General features: G+C 42.2%; 1 protein-coding gene across 12 annotated transcripts in view; it reads right to left on the minus strand.

The window, feature by feature from the left end:
- HDAC4 (histone deacetylase 4) overlaps nucleotides 1–15,718 on the minus strand; it is a 277,155-nt gene that overhangs the window by 87,679 nt on the left and 173,758 nt on the right. For all 12 annotated transcript variants that reach the window (XM_068138157.1, XM_068138155.1, XM_068138153.1 and 9 more), the window contains one exon: nucleotides 9,911–10,032. In XM_068138157.1, coding sequence (XP_067994258.1) covers nucleotides 9,911–10,032 — 122 coding nt within the window. The remainder of the gene's footprint in view (nucleotides 1–9,910; nucleotides 10,033–15,718) is intronic.

The raw sequence follows: 15,718 nt of genomic DNA on the forward strand, positions 1-15,718 counted from the left end.
TCCTTCAAATGTATAAAATAGGAATTTAAGCAACATTAACCATCAGCACCAGACAGTCAACAAAGGTTCAGTGTTCTCTCAGAAACAACAATTCCACTGAAATCTCCATGTGTCAACATGCACAAACAAAGCCTTGCTCCCCAACACTGCTAACTAGTATAAGCTTCAGAGATCTGGAGACTAAATTACAAAACTTACTGGTCTTCTACATCTTAAGGTGAAATCTTTAAAACAAACACTGTCTGTTATCAAAAAATCAGTCTGATTCCTGTTTAGCAAACAAATGAAGCCCATGCCCAAGTCTGAGTCAGCTTCCACAAAGCCAGTGGGATTTCTTAAGCAGTGACATACTTAATTTGGCCTATAATAGGGATTTATACAAAGACTATTTTGTTTTCCTCTGAGTAAATCAGTAACTAGAACGTAAGCCAAAAGCTTCTCTAGTTTTCACAGGCTCCAACCCAAGTTACCCCTGTTATATGTCATTTATTGCAGCAGGACCCATGCAATCCCATTCTTCAACATTTATGTCATTCTCATTGTTTTCTTCCTAGAATTGCATCCCCTAAGCTGCTGAACTAATCTGACATTAAGTCTATGTAAGTCAAGAAACACAAAGTCCTGGGCAGAGTTTGCCCTGTTCCCATTACCCTTCCACATTTATGGGGAAAAAAAAGCAAACAATGCACCATGAAAACTCCCATTCTAGTTCATTAATTTCAGCAGCTGGGGACTGAGAATGGGCTATTATTCTTTTAGTATTAGTTTTAAGCTTCATACTAAGTCTCACCAGCCAGGTAAAAGGCAACACCATCAATTAGTGCTTCCCTTATGTGCAGGTAACCCCATGGGAAAACAGAGGAGGAAAGAGACAGCTCTCTGAAACTGGTCATTTGCACAACCCAAAGTTTTAATAAATTATCTTTTGCTTACGCAGGAGAAACCACATGTTCTGCAGCTGAGCATTCGCTCCTCACTCTGTGGCTTCTTTGCCCCCTGCCTGGCTCTATCCCAGACATTCCTTACTGCTCCTCCACATGCACGGTGCAGTCTTCTCTCCTAAAAGAGCGGATCATGACCTATCTAGTAAGGACAAACTGCTAAAGATGCAAAGCTCACCTATGGTCAAGCAAAAATCATTTCACTGCTCATTGCTCTGAAGCCCAAGTGAGACTGATGTTCTTAACTGTCAATATTAGTGGGCATCAGCATGGACAGGATACAAGAATAATATGGTCCCTCACAACTGTACCTAGTGGAAACAAGTGACACAGGACCAAAGTGTCAGGAGAAAACTGCCAAACATAAAAGAAAAACAAGAATAAAAACAAGAGTCTGTTCTTCTGCAGAAACAAACTACATTTTTATGATCTTGGTACCATCTTGGGTGGCATCACCTTCACCTGTTAATCACAGAATCACCAAGGTTGGAAGACACATCAAAGCTCATCAAATCCAACCTGTTACCACAGATCCTATGACTAAACCATGGCACCAAGTGCCACGTCCAATCCCCTCTTGAACACCTCCAGGGAAGGTGACTCCACCGCCTCCCTGGGCAGCACATTCCAATGGCAAACGACTCTCTCAGTGAAGAACTTTCTCCTCACCTCCAGCCTAAACTTCTCCTGGCACAGCTTGAGACTGGGTCCTCTTGAATAATACATCTAGGAACAAAGGTACCTAACTAGAAAGTGCTAGATAAAGATAGTTGTTGGATTTTCCTCCTTTTGTCCTAACTGTGTTGTCACAAGTGCTATGTAAGAGCTCTGTGGAAGGGCTGGATAGGGAAGTACTGTGTCCTTGAAATGAAAACTTACTACAGGCCAGCACTTCTCATGCTGAAGTTTAGTAGTTGCAGCACCTCAGCAGTAGAAAGAATGCTTTAACACCCATTAAACAGAGCACACAACGCTGACAGTCTGTACAGCTTGGCCATTATTTGCTTGTCTGACTACAAAACCACGCAAAATTGCAGCGTAACGGAGCACCGCGAAGGTTTCCACTGTGCACAGCCAAAACTGGGCTAGAAAAATAAACACATGGAAACGTCACATCTTGTCTGTCTTTCCCTTTCCAAAGTCTAAATAAAGACAGCAGCTCTGTGCAGTTCTAAGTATTATTTGAGAGGAGAGATAAGAGACATGTGGAAGGGGATAAGGACTAGAAAGGAGAGAATGAGGTCCTCCAAGCAATATTTTACAACAGAATGTTTGAAACAGCACTGAGCTCTGCAGAAGGTAGGAGAAAAAAAACCACCCAATTTCCGTACAGTAAACAAAAAGCTGCAGTGCCTGTGTCAGAGGGAGCTCTGGCTGCCTGAACACGAGGGCATGGAATAGCTACAAAACCAGGGAGACTCCAGCAAGTGACTCTCGGTGCCACAATTTTTAGAGACAACCTCCTTACATTAAAGTGAGCTTCTCCCCAAAAGCCCTACAGGCTTCTGCTACCTTACAAGAGTTCTGCTGAATTTTACTGAAATGTAATTTGGTAGTATATAGAAATCCAAGGTGGGTTAAAAAACAACATGGTGGTTTCCTCTCTGCTCTCTGTCAGAGTCTCATGGAGCCACCACATCTGTTCTGTACCTAGAAACCTTCTTGTCATGGCTATGATGACTCATGCCATGCCTTGCCCTGCCAGTTATGGGCAGTTTGCCTTTTTCCCCTCCTCCTTGCCCTGTCCTGTAAGAATCTCCCCTCCCCCTGCCTGACACTCTGCTGTTCCTTTGGGAAGGAGCGACTTGCCCTACTTTAGCCTCCTCCTGCCCTGGATGCTCTTCCAAGTAACAAAGCTACATAAACCACATAAATCAGTCTCACACTGTCACACATGGCTGCAAACCACTGAGGGCCAGGAGGGAAATGACAGACCAAAAAGCCAGTAGGACGTGCCTCAAGAGACACGTAGTTTTCTTAGAGCTTGACTGTTGCATTTCAGTTTGGAGTTATCACTCCAAGCTACTGCTCTGGATGCCATTCATGCAGTGCTTGTGGTTAAAAAACTATCCCATATAGGACAGGCGCACATCCATCACACTTTCCTAGCTCAGACTTGATTCATCTTTCTGATAGGTATAGTGGTCCAAAAGCCAAGTGTCTCAGCTCTGGACAGAACAAATCTAAGGGTATGTACATATGTGCATGTGTTTGTGTACATATACATATATATATATATGCATGCATGCACATACAGAGGTGAAAGTGCGCACACTATTGACAGTCTCTGGGTAGCAGAGATGGAGCTGAGAATACCAAGAAGGAGAAGGCAGGGTTCACTGAATGACTGAGGGCTATATCCTAGGCCTCCTGGAGTCCTTGCTCCCCACAGGTCACACTAAACCAAAAGACACCGATCTGTCAAATGGGCTGGTCTGAAGAGCTATTCTGTAGCATCACAGGAATAAAGTGATTTTTGTCTTTAATAAGCTATTTTTGGATTAGAGAGACTGACTTGGAGCAGGAAAGGGTATTTATAACAATAGGGATTTCTCACACAGGTCAGTGCCTCTTCTCAGCAGAGCACACCCCAAGGCAGTGCGTGGGTCCCTGAGACACAGTGAGCTGCCCAGGAAAGGCAGACCTCCGACCACGTCAGCTGGAAGGACAGCGTGGGTGGGAAAGCAAAGATGCTTTCAAACTTGAGTGACACTCCATGCCGTACAAAGCTCAAAGATTTTCTCTGAATTCTACTCCCACACTACACTGGGATTTCAGCCTACTCTATTTTCTGCTAAACAATCTTTGTCATAAACCAAACCACTTAAAAGATTCCAATAATCAGAACCAACTCGGAGAGGTATTGTGCCTTTGCTGAAAAACGCAGCCTTTTAATTATTGACAAATCCTTTCATTTTCCCTTTTCTTTCTTTCAAATGCAAGAAGTTCAGAACAACTTCACCTGCTTAGCTGCAACTACTATTCAAACAACTCTGTTTCTGCAGTACAGCAAGGAAACCAACACCACAATATCCTGGATGCTTTGCTCTCTCAGGTTCCTCTGTTTTAGATGGAAAATAATGATTAGCCAGCAGGAGACAGTGCCTGTCCTTGGGCTCCCCATGGTGAGCCAGTGAGCTCACATTGTGCACAAGCACTGATTTGTGAAGCCTAGCAGGGATGTGCAGGTAGGGTAGTGTCAGCTGCCTGTCTCATGGCCAGCTCTGGATGGGGGTGAATGATTGGGACCTTGCAGCCTAGGTACAATCTCACCATCACCCAGGGAACTGGTTGAGTTGTCATCCCTGGAGGGATTTAGAAGATGTGTAGATGTACTGCTGAGGGACACAGTTCAGTGGTGGATTTGGCATTGCTGAGTTAATGATTGGACTTGATGACTGTAAAGGTCTTTTCCAACTAAAATGATTCTATGACTCATAGAAGTGCAAGGTGGGACTTGGACGAAGTCATTGTTCTCTATCTGCTCATGTTTGAATTGGCCAGAAGAACAACACTGACCTTTTCTATTTTGCAAAGGTGGCTGGTGGGCTGGAAGCTATCGTAGTTGCTGGGACCATCAGCACAGGAGATGTATTTGTCAGTAGGTCCCAAATGATGGTGAAATTCAGGAAAATCACTGGCCGGGACAGCCCTCCAAGTGGTAGATGGACCAGGTTCTGCTTGTTTGCACTACAGACAAGTACAAGGAAAGGTCTCCTTTTTGATGCATTCCTTCACTCCTTAAGGGAAGTCACTGCAGCAAAGGGATACATAAGCCATAGGCTGAGGTAAAACCTTCTCATTAGACCTTTCCTGTGAGCTCTTAATTGTGTGGGCTTTGAAGGTCAACTATTTTTCCCTCTATCACAAGCCCTAAAACACAATACCTGACCTATAAACAGTACTCCTTCATGACTTGTGCAGCAGGCAAGAGGCATTGCTGAGATGGGAGTTTTTCAGGTAGGATACTTGTTCTTCCCTGGTCCCCAGAAAAAAAGTAGCTGAAAGAGGAGTCTGTGACACCTACTTGTCATTTCTCCCCAAGTACATACCACACACACACTCCTTTACTATCTAGGCAGGAAATTCAGACATGAATTTGCCAAAGATGTCTTTGTAAGCTGCTAGCCTGGCATTCAATTCAGTCTAGCTTTGCAAGTAGTGGAAACTCACACTCTGAGATGCTATCCCACAGCTCCACAGTAAAAACATATCTGGGACCACAGGAATTCTTTACCTCCTTAAAATCTTCATGCCCATCAACATCCTCCTGATCTTTACCTCCCCAGTGCAGCCAGCTGTGATACTGGAGGTAAAGGAAAAGCCAGGACCCAGAGTCTCAGTGATGCTTCTGAAAACACTGACCGTGGCAAAAGCAACCCTGGGCCAAGTATCCTAGGAACCCAGCCAAAAACACCAAAATCCAGCCACCATTGCTCTTGGTGGATGCAAGACATTCTCTTGTGCACAATGAACCACATCAGTCTGACAAACCAGAGGGTTAAGAACAACCTCCACTGACAGATCTGTTAGGGTAAAGGTTTAAAGACCAGCAGTCAGCCCAGAGCAGGAGAATTAAGCGGCAGCAAAGCCACATATCCCTTCCCCATGGGCATGAGGAAGGCCAAAGGAAAACAGCTGTTTTGGGAAAGGTTTGCTTTATTCAATAGCAGGAGCAAAACCACAAAGGAGACTTGAGCCTGCTTCACAATCTGCATGGGAGCTACAGATGTGGCCATTTTTACACTTAGGACTTTGGAGAGCCCTTTTACAAAAGAAATGAGCAGGCTTTCTCACTTTGGGGTCAGGTTTAAATATAGATTCAGGGAAATATTTCCAGTTTAGGCATCCCAGCAAGACGAATGCATGTTAGCCAGGCAAATCTAGCAGGTGCCGAGTTTGGCAAAACTTCTCCTGGTTTCCAAGAAAAACTAATTGAAATGATGTGACTCTTGTTAGAAATCCTGTCAAGTCTCAAAAAACATAAGGAATCCTTACTCTACCTACGTGCAGGAGTAAGTGGGAAAGCTAGTGTCTGACAGGATAGGGTCCAGCCATGCACAGGACATCAAAAGCCCCCAAAATCAAACAAACCCCCCTGTGTAAACAGGAGGAAAAGTATGTTAAAAAGTTTAGCAATCCTTTTTCTACAAATCTCAATAATGGTGGTTGGGTCAGCTTTCTAATTAAGAGCGTGTTTTATTGTGTCCACTGCTCAATTTCCAGAATGCAGGGAACATCATGAACCACCTTGTTCCTGGAGAGAAAATTAGGACACCTTATTCCTTAGAAATGCAAAACTGAAAAGCTATGCTAAAAGTAACTTCAGCAGCTCTACAAAAGCTGTTGACAAAAAACTCTTGGGGTTATCAAAATAGGCTACGAAAGACTGCCCCCACCCAGACACTAAAATCTCTCTGAAAGGATTCACTAGAGATTTTTCTTAGAGGGTTCCAGTACAGCACTGGAAGACATCAGCCCTGATCTGGGGCTGAACACTTGTATTTTCCCCTCTCAACAGCTGTCAACCAAATGCATACGCTAACACTAAAGGAAACTACACAAAAGGGGAAATAGAAATCCCCATGCTAATCCATTTACTTAACAGCAAAAACTGAGCAGCACCAACCAGACTGTTCTTGGTTCACTTGAAAAAGGGAAGAGCCCCAGAGTGGTTTTATAGGGGCAAATTGGTGAAATGCATCCCCCAGCCACACTAAGAACAGGATTCAAGCAATTAGCAATGGCAGCAGCCTGACAGGAAAACAATTTCATGCAGAAACCAAATGGCCAAGAAAGTGGAACATAATTTAGTAAAACAAATCAGAGGGGGTAGGGTTTCAGGGGACAGAATGCATCAGGAGTGTGCTGCAAGCACTGACTGCTTCCCATGCTGACTCTTAAAACATCAGTCACACACACATTTCCTTCTACCAAAAGGAGCATGGCCAGGTCACCCAGTCCCTCTCACAACATTCACAGTTGGGTTTTAGACTAGCACGTTATCTCCAGTGGGCACAGAGGGATAACCTGTGACAGCATGATGCCTGACATAAGAGTAAAGAAAGTCAGCATTTTTAAAATCCAGCACAATGATGTATTTATTCCTCCCCAAAATTTCTCAGCGTGCAGGATGCTGCCAGCTTTGAAAACGTACCCTAGAAGAAATGATCACTCAAACTGCCTTCCTGTAGCCCTGTAAGTCACCCTATTCCTAACAATGATGTTGGTCAGATTCCAGCCCTGGTAATCAGAACTGTATTGTGATGGACTCTGTTATTTGAACTGCAAATATTTAATCAAATGCAATAAAACTGGACTACACGATATGGTGGTTTTAAATTACAAACAAAAGACAGGGTTTTCCCTGGTGCCAAAAAAAATCTGAAAAGCTCACTCATAATAAAGAACTTTATTTAGGATGGACTCCAGCCTTCCCTGCCTTTTGTTTACACCAGACTGTTCAGAAGCCTTTCTTCTCCAAGCAACTTAACATTCTTGGCAATGGGATTTCTGCAGGATATTGCTGTGCCAGAGACTGAAGTGCTGTTGCATTGAAAGGAAAATAAAAGAAAACAACAAAAAAATGTTTTCCTCTGTACCTTGCAAGTGAACTCATTTGTATCACAGACCAGTCCCCAAAAGATTAATGCTGGTGACCAGAAAGAACAAGCATCAGCTTTCTGGAAAAACAAAACCAGCTTCCTGTTCTAAAACAACGACGACTTTGGTGCTTCCATTTTTAATAATGTGATTAGATACATTTATCAACCTTAATTCACTCTGTCTGACAGGGCTTTTATTCAGCCAGAGTCTTATTCAGAGCTCAGTCTCAGAAGCAGCAAAGGGATGAGATGTGCAGATGCTTTCCTGAAGAAATTCCTTTCTGTAATCCTGGGAACAAGAAGGGTGACTGATCCTCAAACCCAATCTGACAAGCAAGGTCCCCTGAAGTGATGAGCAAGAGAGGTTTTGGAGCATGTCAAAGCCTGTTTAAACTGGGGGGATGCAAACACACCAGAAAGGGATCACCCTGGTTTCACAAGGTATAGCAAAGAGCTAAAAACCTCTTTGAATCATGCTGTCCACAGGCCCTAAGTGATAGGCATGGTGTCAATTAAGGCTTCCCTGAATGGAAATACTGCCATTTCCCAGAGGAGCCTGAAAGGCTTCAGCAGAGGAGAAGCAAACAGCTGCTAGCAGCCCAGGCTTGAGTTTCTCAACCCAGGTGGATGTGTCCACCAAGCACATCTTTGTGCTTCAACAGCTTTAGAGCTGAACAAAGTCGCCTTTGAGGACAGTCCTCCACCAGTGCTAACCTTCCCTACAAAAGGCAAAATCCTAAAGCCCAGACACCATCACTTCAGCTGTCTCAGGCACTGACAACACAGCAGAATCTACCCACATAATGGGGTGTATGGTCTTTCACTAATGAAGCAGAGATTAGAGAATGGCCTACACTTAAGCAAATTCAGTTTTCTAAGCTCTGCTTTTGGAGCTACCTAGGAAAAACACAATCAAAACTACCACCAAAGGTACAGGGTGAGCCCAGGGGGGAAAAAACAACAAACAAATGTATCCTGTAAAGGGCTTGCCCAGTTTTGATTTATTTCTTGTGCAGCTGGAATGGTTGGCCCTTGTCACCCAACCCATCATACACAGTGAAGAGGAAGAGAGTTTAGTGCACAGCAGATGGGAATCCATCCACAAATCCATCCAGTAGGCCAGGTGCCATGGTCCAGAATGAGAAGTTCCCCTAAGGGTCTTTTAATGTGCAGAACTGGGAGGCAGGAGGCACAAGGCAGCACTGTGAGAGTGTATTTTTTTCTCATCAGATGGCAAAAGAATAAACCCCCCAAATTTAGAAAAGTAAGAAGAATTGTGTTAAAATCATTCAATGCACCTAGGACCTGCTCTAATTCTATTAGGACAATTGCCATGAGAACACCTATATCCCTCCCAGAAGGGAAAGGAGGGGCTGCCAGCTCTTAGGAACTGATTTGGGGCAGCTGATTAGAGCAAAAACTGTAATAAATCCACAGAGAGATTGGTTTACACACCATCCTCTTTCCTTATTGCAAAGGCAATACATTTTTTGACTACTGCTGATCATCCTTCTATGTTTGAAGATCCACGGAACATACCTGAGAAATAGCTAGGCAGCACCTGCAGAAGATCATGCCCTTGTTTTCCTCATACCTCCGCTGCCATCTGTTCAGAAAAGTTTTTTTCCCTGTTGTGAAGGGGTTTCTGTCACACAGGACTGACTGCACCATCCATGCAAGTAGCATTGCTCCCCAGACTGGGACGAGCTTGTGGAAGCTCAGCTGTTCCCCAAAGGAAGCAGTCAAAGACCATGAGCTGGCCAGGTTAGAAGCTGAGGCTGTGTTGGTTTAGGTATGCGATATGGAGCTGAGGACCACAGCCAACCAAAACAACCTGGTTTACATAATATATAGTTGAGAAATAACAGACCTGCTTAGCCACCATGCAGAGAAAACCTAACTGAGAAATAACTGTCTAGGTGTGAACCAAAACTCTTGCAGGAAGTCCCGATGCTTTGACTGGCAGGAACATTTTTATTTATTTTAAGTATAAACTTGTATATAAAATGCAAATCCCAGAAGAAATGAACTTTTCTCAGTACTTTTATCACTCACCAAAAACATACTTTGATTTCAGACACCCAGACCTTTATATTAGCTTTGAGTCTGTGAAAACACCTCACAAACTCTAACACACAACACATTGCTCCTGCCTGGAGCTTTCCAAGTCCTCAAATCCAAAGCAACTCCAGCCTCCCTCTAACATTGCACAGATGAAGGACAAGCAACATGGAGTGGGTGCTATTAAATAAAACACAAAATACATGGTTTTGGTAATATGAAACAAAAATAAATTACAACATATGAGGCCCAAGCATCAGAGCAAAGAGAGCAGACAACACAGAAAATTAGCGCGAGCGCTACCTGTTTTTCTGAGTGGGAAGTCATCTTTGGAATCATACATCCCCAGTACAGGGTGATTGTAGGTGCCAGATACGCCACTTTGGGGTGGGGAGCTCTGGTCCAGAGAGCTGTGCTGTGTCTTCCTGCACAGAAAGAAACAGAAAGAGAAGTGAGAAGTTTTGCATGAGTGACACACCAAGGGAAAAACTGCAGCTTCACTTTGCCTGTTATCTTAGTCAGTAGGGAACAGTGCCAAGGAAAAGATCTTGGTACTCAATACAGAAAAGACACTGAAGTCTAGTACATAGCCAGGTAACCAAACATATGCTTAATTTTCAGTATCAGAACTCCCCTGTTGAGCATGAGCTAGAGCTAAGTCATGAAGGTATTTAACCTTGAGTATCATTTTAAGCCTGTACTTGGGCATGGGTTTTGCTAAGTCATATTCATGAAGCCAAGCATGACTGTTGTTACCGCCCTCAACCACAGCACAAACGAACAATTTCCCTTCACTAAATAAAACCCAGACATAGCATGCAAAGTCTAGGGATAAAACAAACCCCCAAAGGACGTGCACATGAGATGCCACGCGTTTAGAATATTAGAATAAACCTTTATTACAATAAACCAAACCAGGTTGGAAAAGACCTTCAAGATCATTGTGTCCAACCCATCAACCAATCCAACCCACCCAAACAGCTAACCCATGGCACCAAGCACCCCATCAAGTCTCCTTCTGAACACTTTCAATTTAAACTAGCTGACAACAGCCATGCTTCATAGGTGGTCTTCTGCCTTTTTGCTCTACTGACTCTCCATCCAAGGACATGGCAGAGATAGGGCAAAAGTACTCAACTCCTTTCCTTAACTTCTCAAAGCTGATAATTTATAGCTTTGTTTGAGCAGGCTGCTTGAAGTAAATTGCAGTCTGTTTGCTAAGAATATTAAATAATGAATGAGTTTATAAGCCTCCTACCAGTTTGTTGGCTGCATCTTTTCTACTTAATGACTTGTGCCCAGGTTTCGCTGTTTCTCAGGAGCTCTACCAACCCTCATCACTACAGACTTCAGGGAGTCTCCAGACTGTGCATGTTAGCAGAGTAGCTACATCAACAGAATAACTGATTGAACCATACGGCTATCAAACAATCTCATATTTTGATTTTAAATAAACAGACTTTACAGCTTGGATTACTTCCTCAAATTACTGAGGAATATGAAACAATAGCAAGCGAGCACTTTGTCAGAAGTTGTTAATATGTGAATTGTTACATTGCTTAATAATCTGGCATTCTTGGAGACCTTGGTTAAAAACATTCTCCTACAAATGGGTCTTTACATAACAAAAATGAGCCATTTCCAGTTGAAAATTACAGCAATTCATCCAGTTCCTTGAGCAGTATGTCTTGAGAGCTCACACCGGAAATAGGTTGTTGGTGAGATACACAGCATCAATTCCACAACAAATTACCCCTTTCAAAAAAATAAGGGGCTAATGAAACATTAGGAAAATGCATCAGGTTTGCTACATGATTTGGTTACAGAAAACCTCTGAATTAATTTTTTCCCCTGCATCTTCATTTTCTATACCCACAGTTCTTACCAAACAGTGTGATTCACTGTGGTTTCCTAATCCTCCCCCCTTTATATTCCAAACTTCTCTGTCCATAGAGGCAGAATAATTTCTTGGGGTCTCACATGGTTGTATTTTTCATTAGCATTTGCGCACATCTTGCACTCTTTTACATTCTCACCAATAAATGCCCACATGTATGTATGATTTCATCATCACCTGAAATCAAAACTGCACCAAACTGAAAAATATTTCAATCTTTCCTGAAAACAGGAACCGCTTTCTCCTCCCAGATCTGCTCATACCATGAGAAGGCAGCACAGAGAGACGTTTCACAAACAGGAAGCCTGGATGCTGCAAGCCAAGAGCTCTCAAACCCGTTGTGGCACACAATGACATTTTTTTTCTCTTGCCTATACAAGCAATAGATTTCTCCTTGTTTTTTTTTCCCCTTTTTGTCATGACTTAAGCTGCACAATCATGTACATTGAAGCTATTTTCATCACTCTGTTGGTGAATGCAGGAGGAACTCAAAGGGCCTGTTTAGATGTGCTTCGAAGTTGCTGAATGACAGATATTTAACTCTGCAAAGAGGAATACATTATATGTCTGGAGGCCTAGGATCCAACACCCTACACAGCTTCGAGCAAAATCCACTGGTCTGCATGCCCATTCAAGAATTTCAGAGGTGGAATTGTATATTAAATGGAGCTTGCAGGCCTTCCTGAAAGCATATGCCTTCACATAACACATCTCCTGTTCTTTTGAGCTCTGAGGTCCTTCAAGAGCCATGTGCACAGCAAAGCATGCATGATACTTCAAACCTATTCCCACAATGTAAACTGAATACATATTACAACATAGGTATCTGTGCTAGAATGCTTTGTGCACAGAGACTGTAGACATCTACATACGCTGGAATAATTTACTGAGTAATTATATCTCTCTACCTCCTCACCATGCAAATACTCAGTGCTAAAACTCCCTTTCATGATTGCTGCCACCAAGTCAAGTGGCTACTTCCAAGAACTTCCTAGGAAAATAATATCCCTGATTGCTAAGCCTGAGGTACTCTGTGTTCCTGCCACGTCACTCTGACTTCTGTTGAGCCTCTTGAAGATCAAAACCTCCTGGAGGCAGGGCTGTACAGTGAGTTCAGAATCCACAGGAGGGGCAGTCTGACAGTGAAACTCAAAAGAACCTCTTCTGTTGTTGTCTATCATCAATGTAATCTGAAAATTACAGTCTGCAAAGCTATTTTAAACAATTATATACAGACTGAAGATGTATACCTTAAATAGACTTTACAAAGTGGTTTAACATCACAGAGCTGAAGTCTGAGATCTCATGTTAAAGCCACCAAGAAACATTACTGAGCATTACAAAGTTTCTTTCTTTCATTTAGTAGATCCTTTGGAATACAACTACACTCTGCAGAACCTCCAAATCTGGTCCCTTTTCACCTCAAGGGTTGATTTGCACTTGTGAGAATGTCCTTTGACATCAGTGATCAATTAGAAAATATTCACCAACTATAAACACTCAACATTGCACCAGCAACTGACAGACTTGAATGAAGTTCAGACACAAGATACTGAAGGCAAAAGCATCTGGACATCTCACTAGGCAACCAAAGCCTGGCCCAAAGGGCTGGGGGAATGACAGATATTTCACATGTCAGTGGGACATATTTTATGCCACAGCCACTGACGTAGAATGGTTATGGTGCTGAATACCCTAAGGAGATTTGCTTTTTCCAAGTAAAGCTTTCAGTTTTTCAAAAAAGGAATTCACAAACCTTAATAAGACCAGAGGAAGTGCTTAAAAGCAGGCGTGTCACTTAAAAGACTATTGCAGCATCTGTTACCACTTAATTGGCTTGCCTGCTCACAGTAGGAGCATCAAGTCTATCTTCTGCAAGCCTCATTTGTGTGTGTTAAATCCAAACACCACCCAATTGAATCACACAAGAAGTATGTGTGTGCATAAATATCTCTGTAACTGAACTGGTAACCTATGAGATGCCATATAAATAAATACCAATATGCAACTGATTTAAAGGTTTTCTCTTTCCTAAAAAAAATAATTAAATAGAATGGAAAGGAAAAATCTTCAACTTCTGCCTTAATGACTGAAGGGTGCATTTAAAAATCCTCCACTCCAAGATGAGATGCTACAGTCACACAGCCCTGTTGCCATCTGCCCTCCTCCAAGGCTGAGCAGACCAAGCTCATGCCTGCCTGCAACTTATCACCAAGACAGCCTAAGAAAGATTTATGAAGCCTCCAAGGCTCTCTCTTCACATCTTGCGGTAGAAACCAGAATTCCAATTCTCTCCCCACCACAAAACAGATGGAGGGAAGATGAAGGGACAGTGAGCCTGTTAAATTCTGAAAAAAAGGTGAAACAGCTTCTATGTTGCCTCTACCTGTTGGCATCCCTGAAGCAGCACAAGAAAGAGATGTTCAGATTAACACAATGAACAATAAACCTAAGCAATCTATTGATGCTCAGAAAGTTCTCTGCATTACCTTAGAACAAGGCAGAGAACATGCTGAAACCTTAAACACAACTTGGCTAAATAACCTCCTGCATCACCCCTGGCCCTGTAACATCAACACTGCTGCCCTCTGATTAATCTCTGAATGCTGGATTCCCAGTGAAAAAGCAATTAATTGAAAACTGTAAAAAAAATAAAGAATTCAGAGCACTCCCACATTTATTTTTCTCTTTTGTAAAGTCACCTATGAAGGCAATTCTATGGCAGGTTTCTCCAGGGCTAAAAGATCAAAGCGTCTGAAAGAGAACACTTACTATCCTTGATTCTATTTGACTTTCTACCACTTTTACATTAACAGACTTTTTAAACAACTAGAAAAAAAAAAACAAAATGGAGAACATAGGGGCTCAGAGTCTTCAACTGCCTTCAACAACGCCCCTCTCACCCCAAATTTCTTGGTGAGTCTCAATTAACAGCAGTGGAAAATCAGTTAGCTTTAAAAAAAAAAATAATGTTGTCGTGACTGAAATTCAGTTTATTTCTTCTGCTATCCTGTATCAACCAAGTGGGCCTTCAATATTAGCTATCAACATTTCACTACTTAAACCAATGCCATACATAACCATACCATTTTCAAGTCTTAGATTAGACTTTTGGAAATGTAGTAAAACTGCTCAGTCTCACCCCACTGGAATAATGCTTGAATTTTCTGCCAACACTTCAGCAATTCTGCACTGGCTCATAGCTGGAATATCTTTCAAATTTCATTTCAGCTTAGTTGCTTGAGTTTGGAAACATCTGCTGGCTATGACTTCATCATCCCTGTATACATGTAAGTTTCTTCAGACTTAAAGTACTGTCAGACACTCAGCTTGAACACAAATTTCACTGTAAATTCCCTTGACTTTTGTCATTAATTTTATGGTCACTAAAGATAAAATCCAAACCACTCTTTTTTAAATACAGGAATTCAAAATGTTATAAGTAGTGGAAGTTTTCAAATAATTTCAAATTTTCTGACTTTTCTTTTAAACAATGAAGAATTGATTTTCTGGAACTCAAACTTGTACCTTGTTAATAATGCCACGTTTATATTTGCTATGTAGTGCATTTGAACCAATCAAAGAAGTCACTCTTTGTTCCCATGTCCTTATAACATCAACTGGTGCCTTTTCAACTCACATGATGTTTGGGCTTTCTTGAAGATCAACAGCTGAAAAATCTCATGTAGAAACAGGTATTGGGGAGGTTGTGATAAGAAGTGCAGACAGAATGAACTTCATGCTTCCAGCAGTTTACAGAAGAGTCAAGTAAATAAAACTTCCAGCTTTGAGTGATTAGGATGAACAGCGAGCATTAAATGCTTTAAAAATTCAGTGCTAGCTCAATTATCCTGAGATGCAATTCACTAAACATAAAAAGTAATGTCCCCATTTCACTGAAGTTCAAATTTTGTAAGACCAGGCAGGACGAAATGTTGGGTGAAAAGCTATAGAACTTACAAAGGTTGGTTCTTGATGGTAGAACATGCAAGTTTGAATAACTGTGGTTTAAAGAAAACGGCAAAGACCTCTTACTCTCAAAATTACTGTGCCCATCACAGCAGATAGGAAAATTGCTAAAACTCAAATTCTCTGGAAAATGCACAGCAAAGTCAAACCATAGGTCTATCACTGTTCTAGCTCATCCTGTAAATACATTAGGTCTATTCCCCACAACTCCAGCAACTGTGAAAAAAGGTGGCACCGGCTGAATC

The sequence above is a fragment of the Melanerpes formicivorus genome, unplaced genomic scaffold (assembly GCF_026170545.1).
Source record: "Melanerpes formicivorus ecotype bairdi unplaced genomic scaffold, bMelFor1.0.p_v2 SCAF_5, whole genome shotgun sequence".
Classification (NCBI taxonomy): Eukaryota; Metazoa; Chordata; class Aves; order Piciformes; family Picidae; genus Melanerpes; species Melanerpes formicivorus.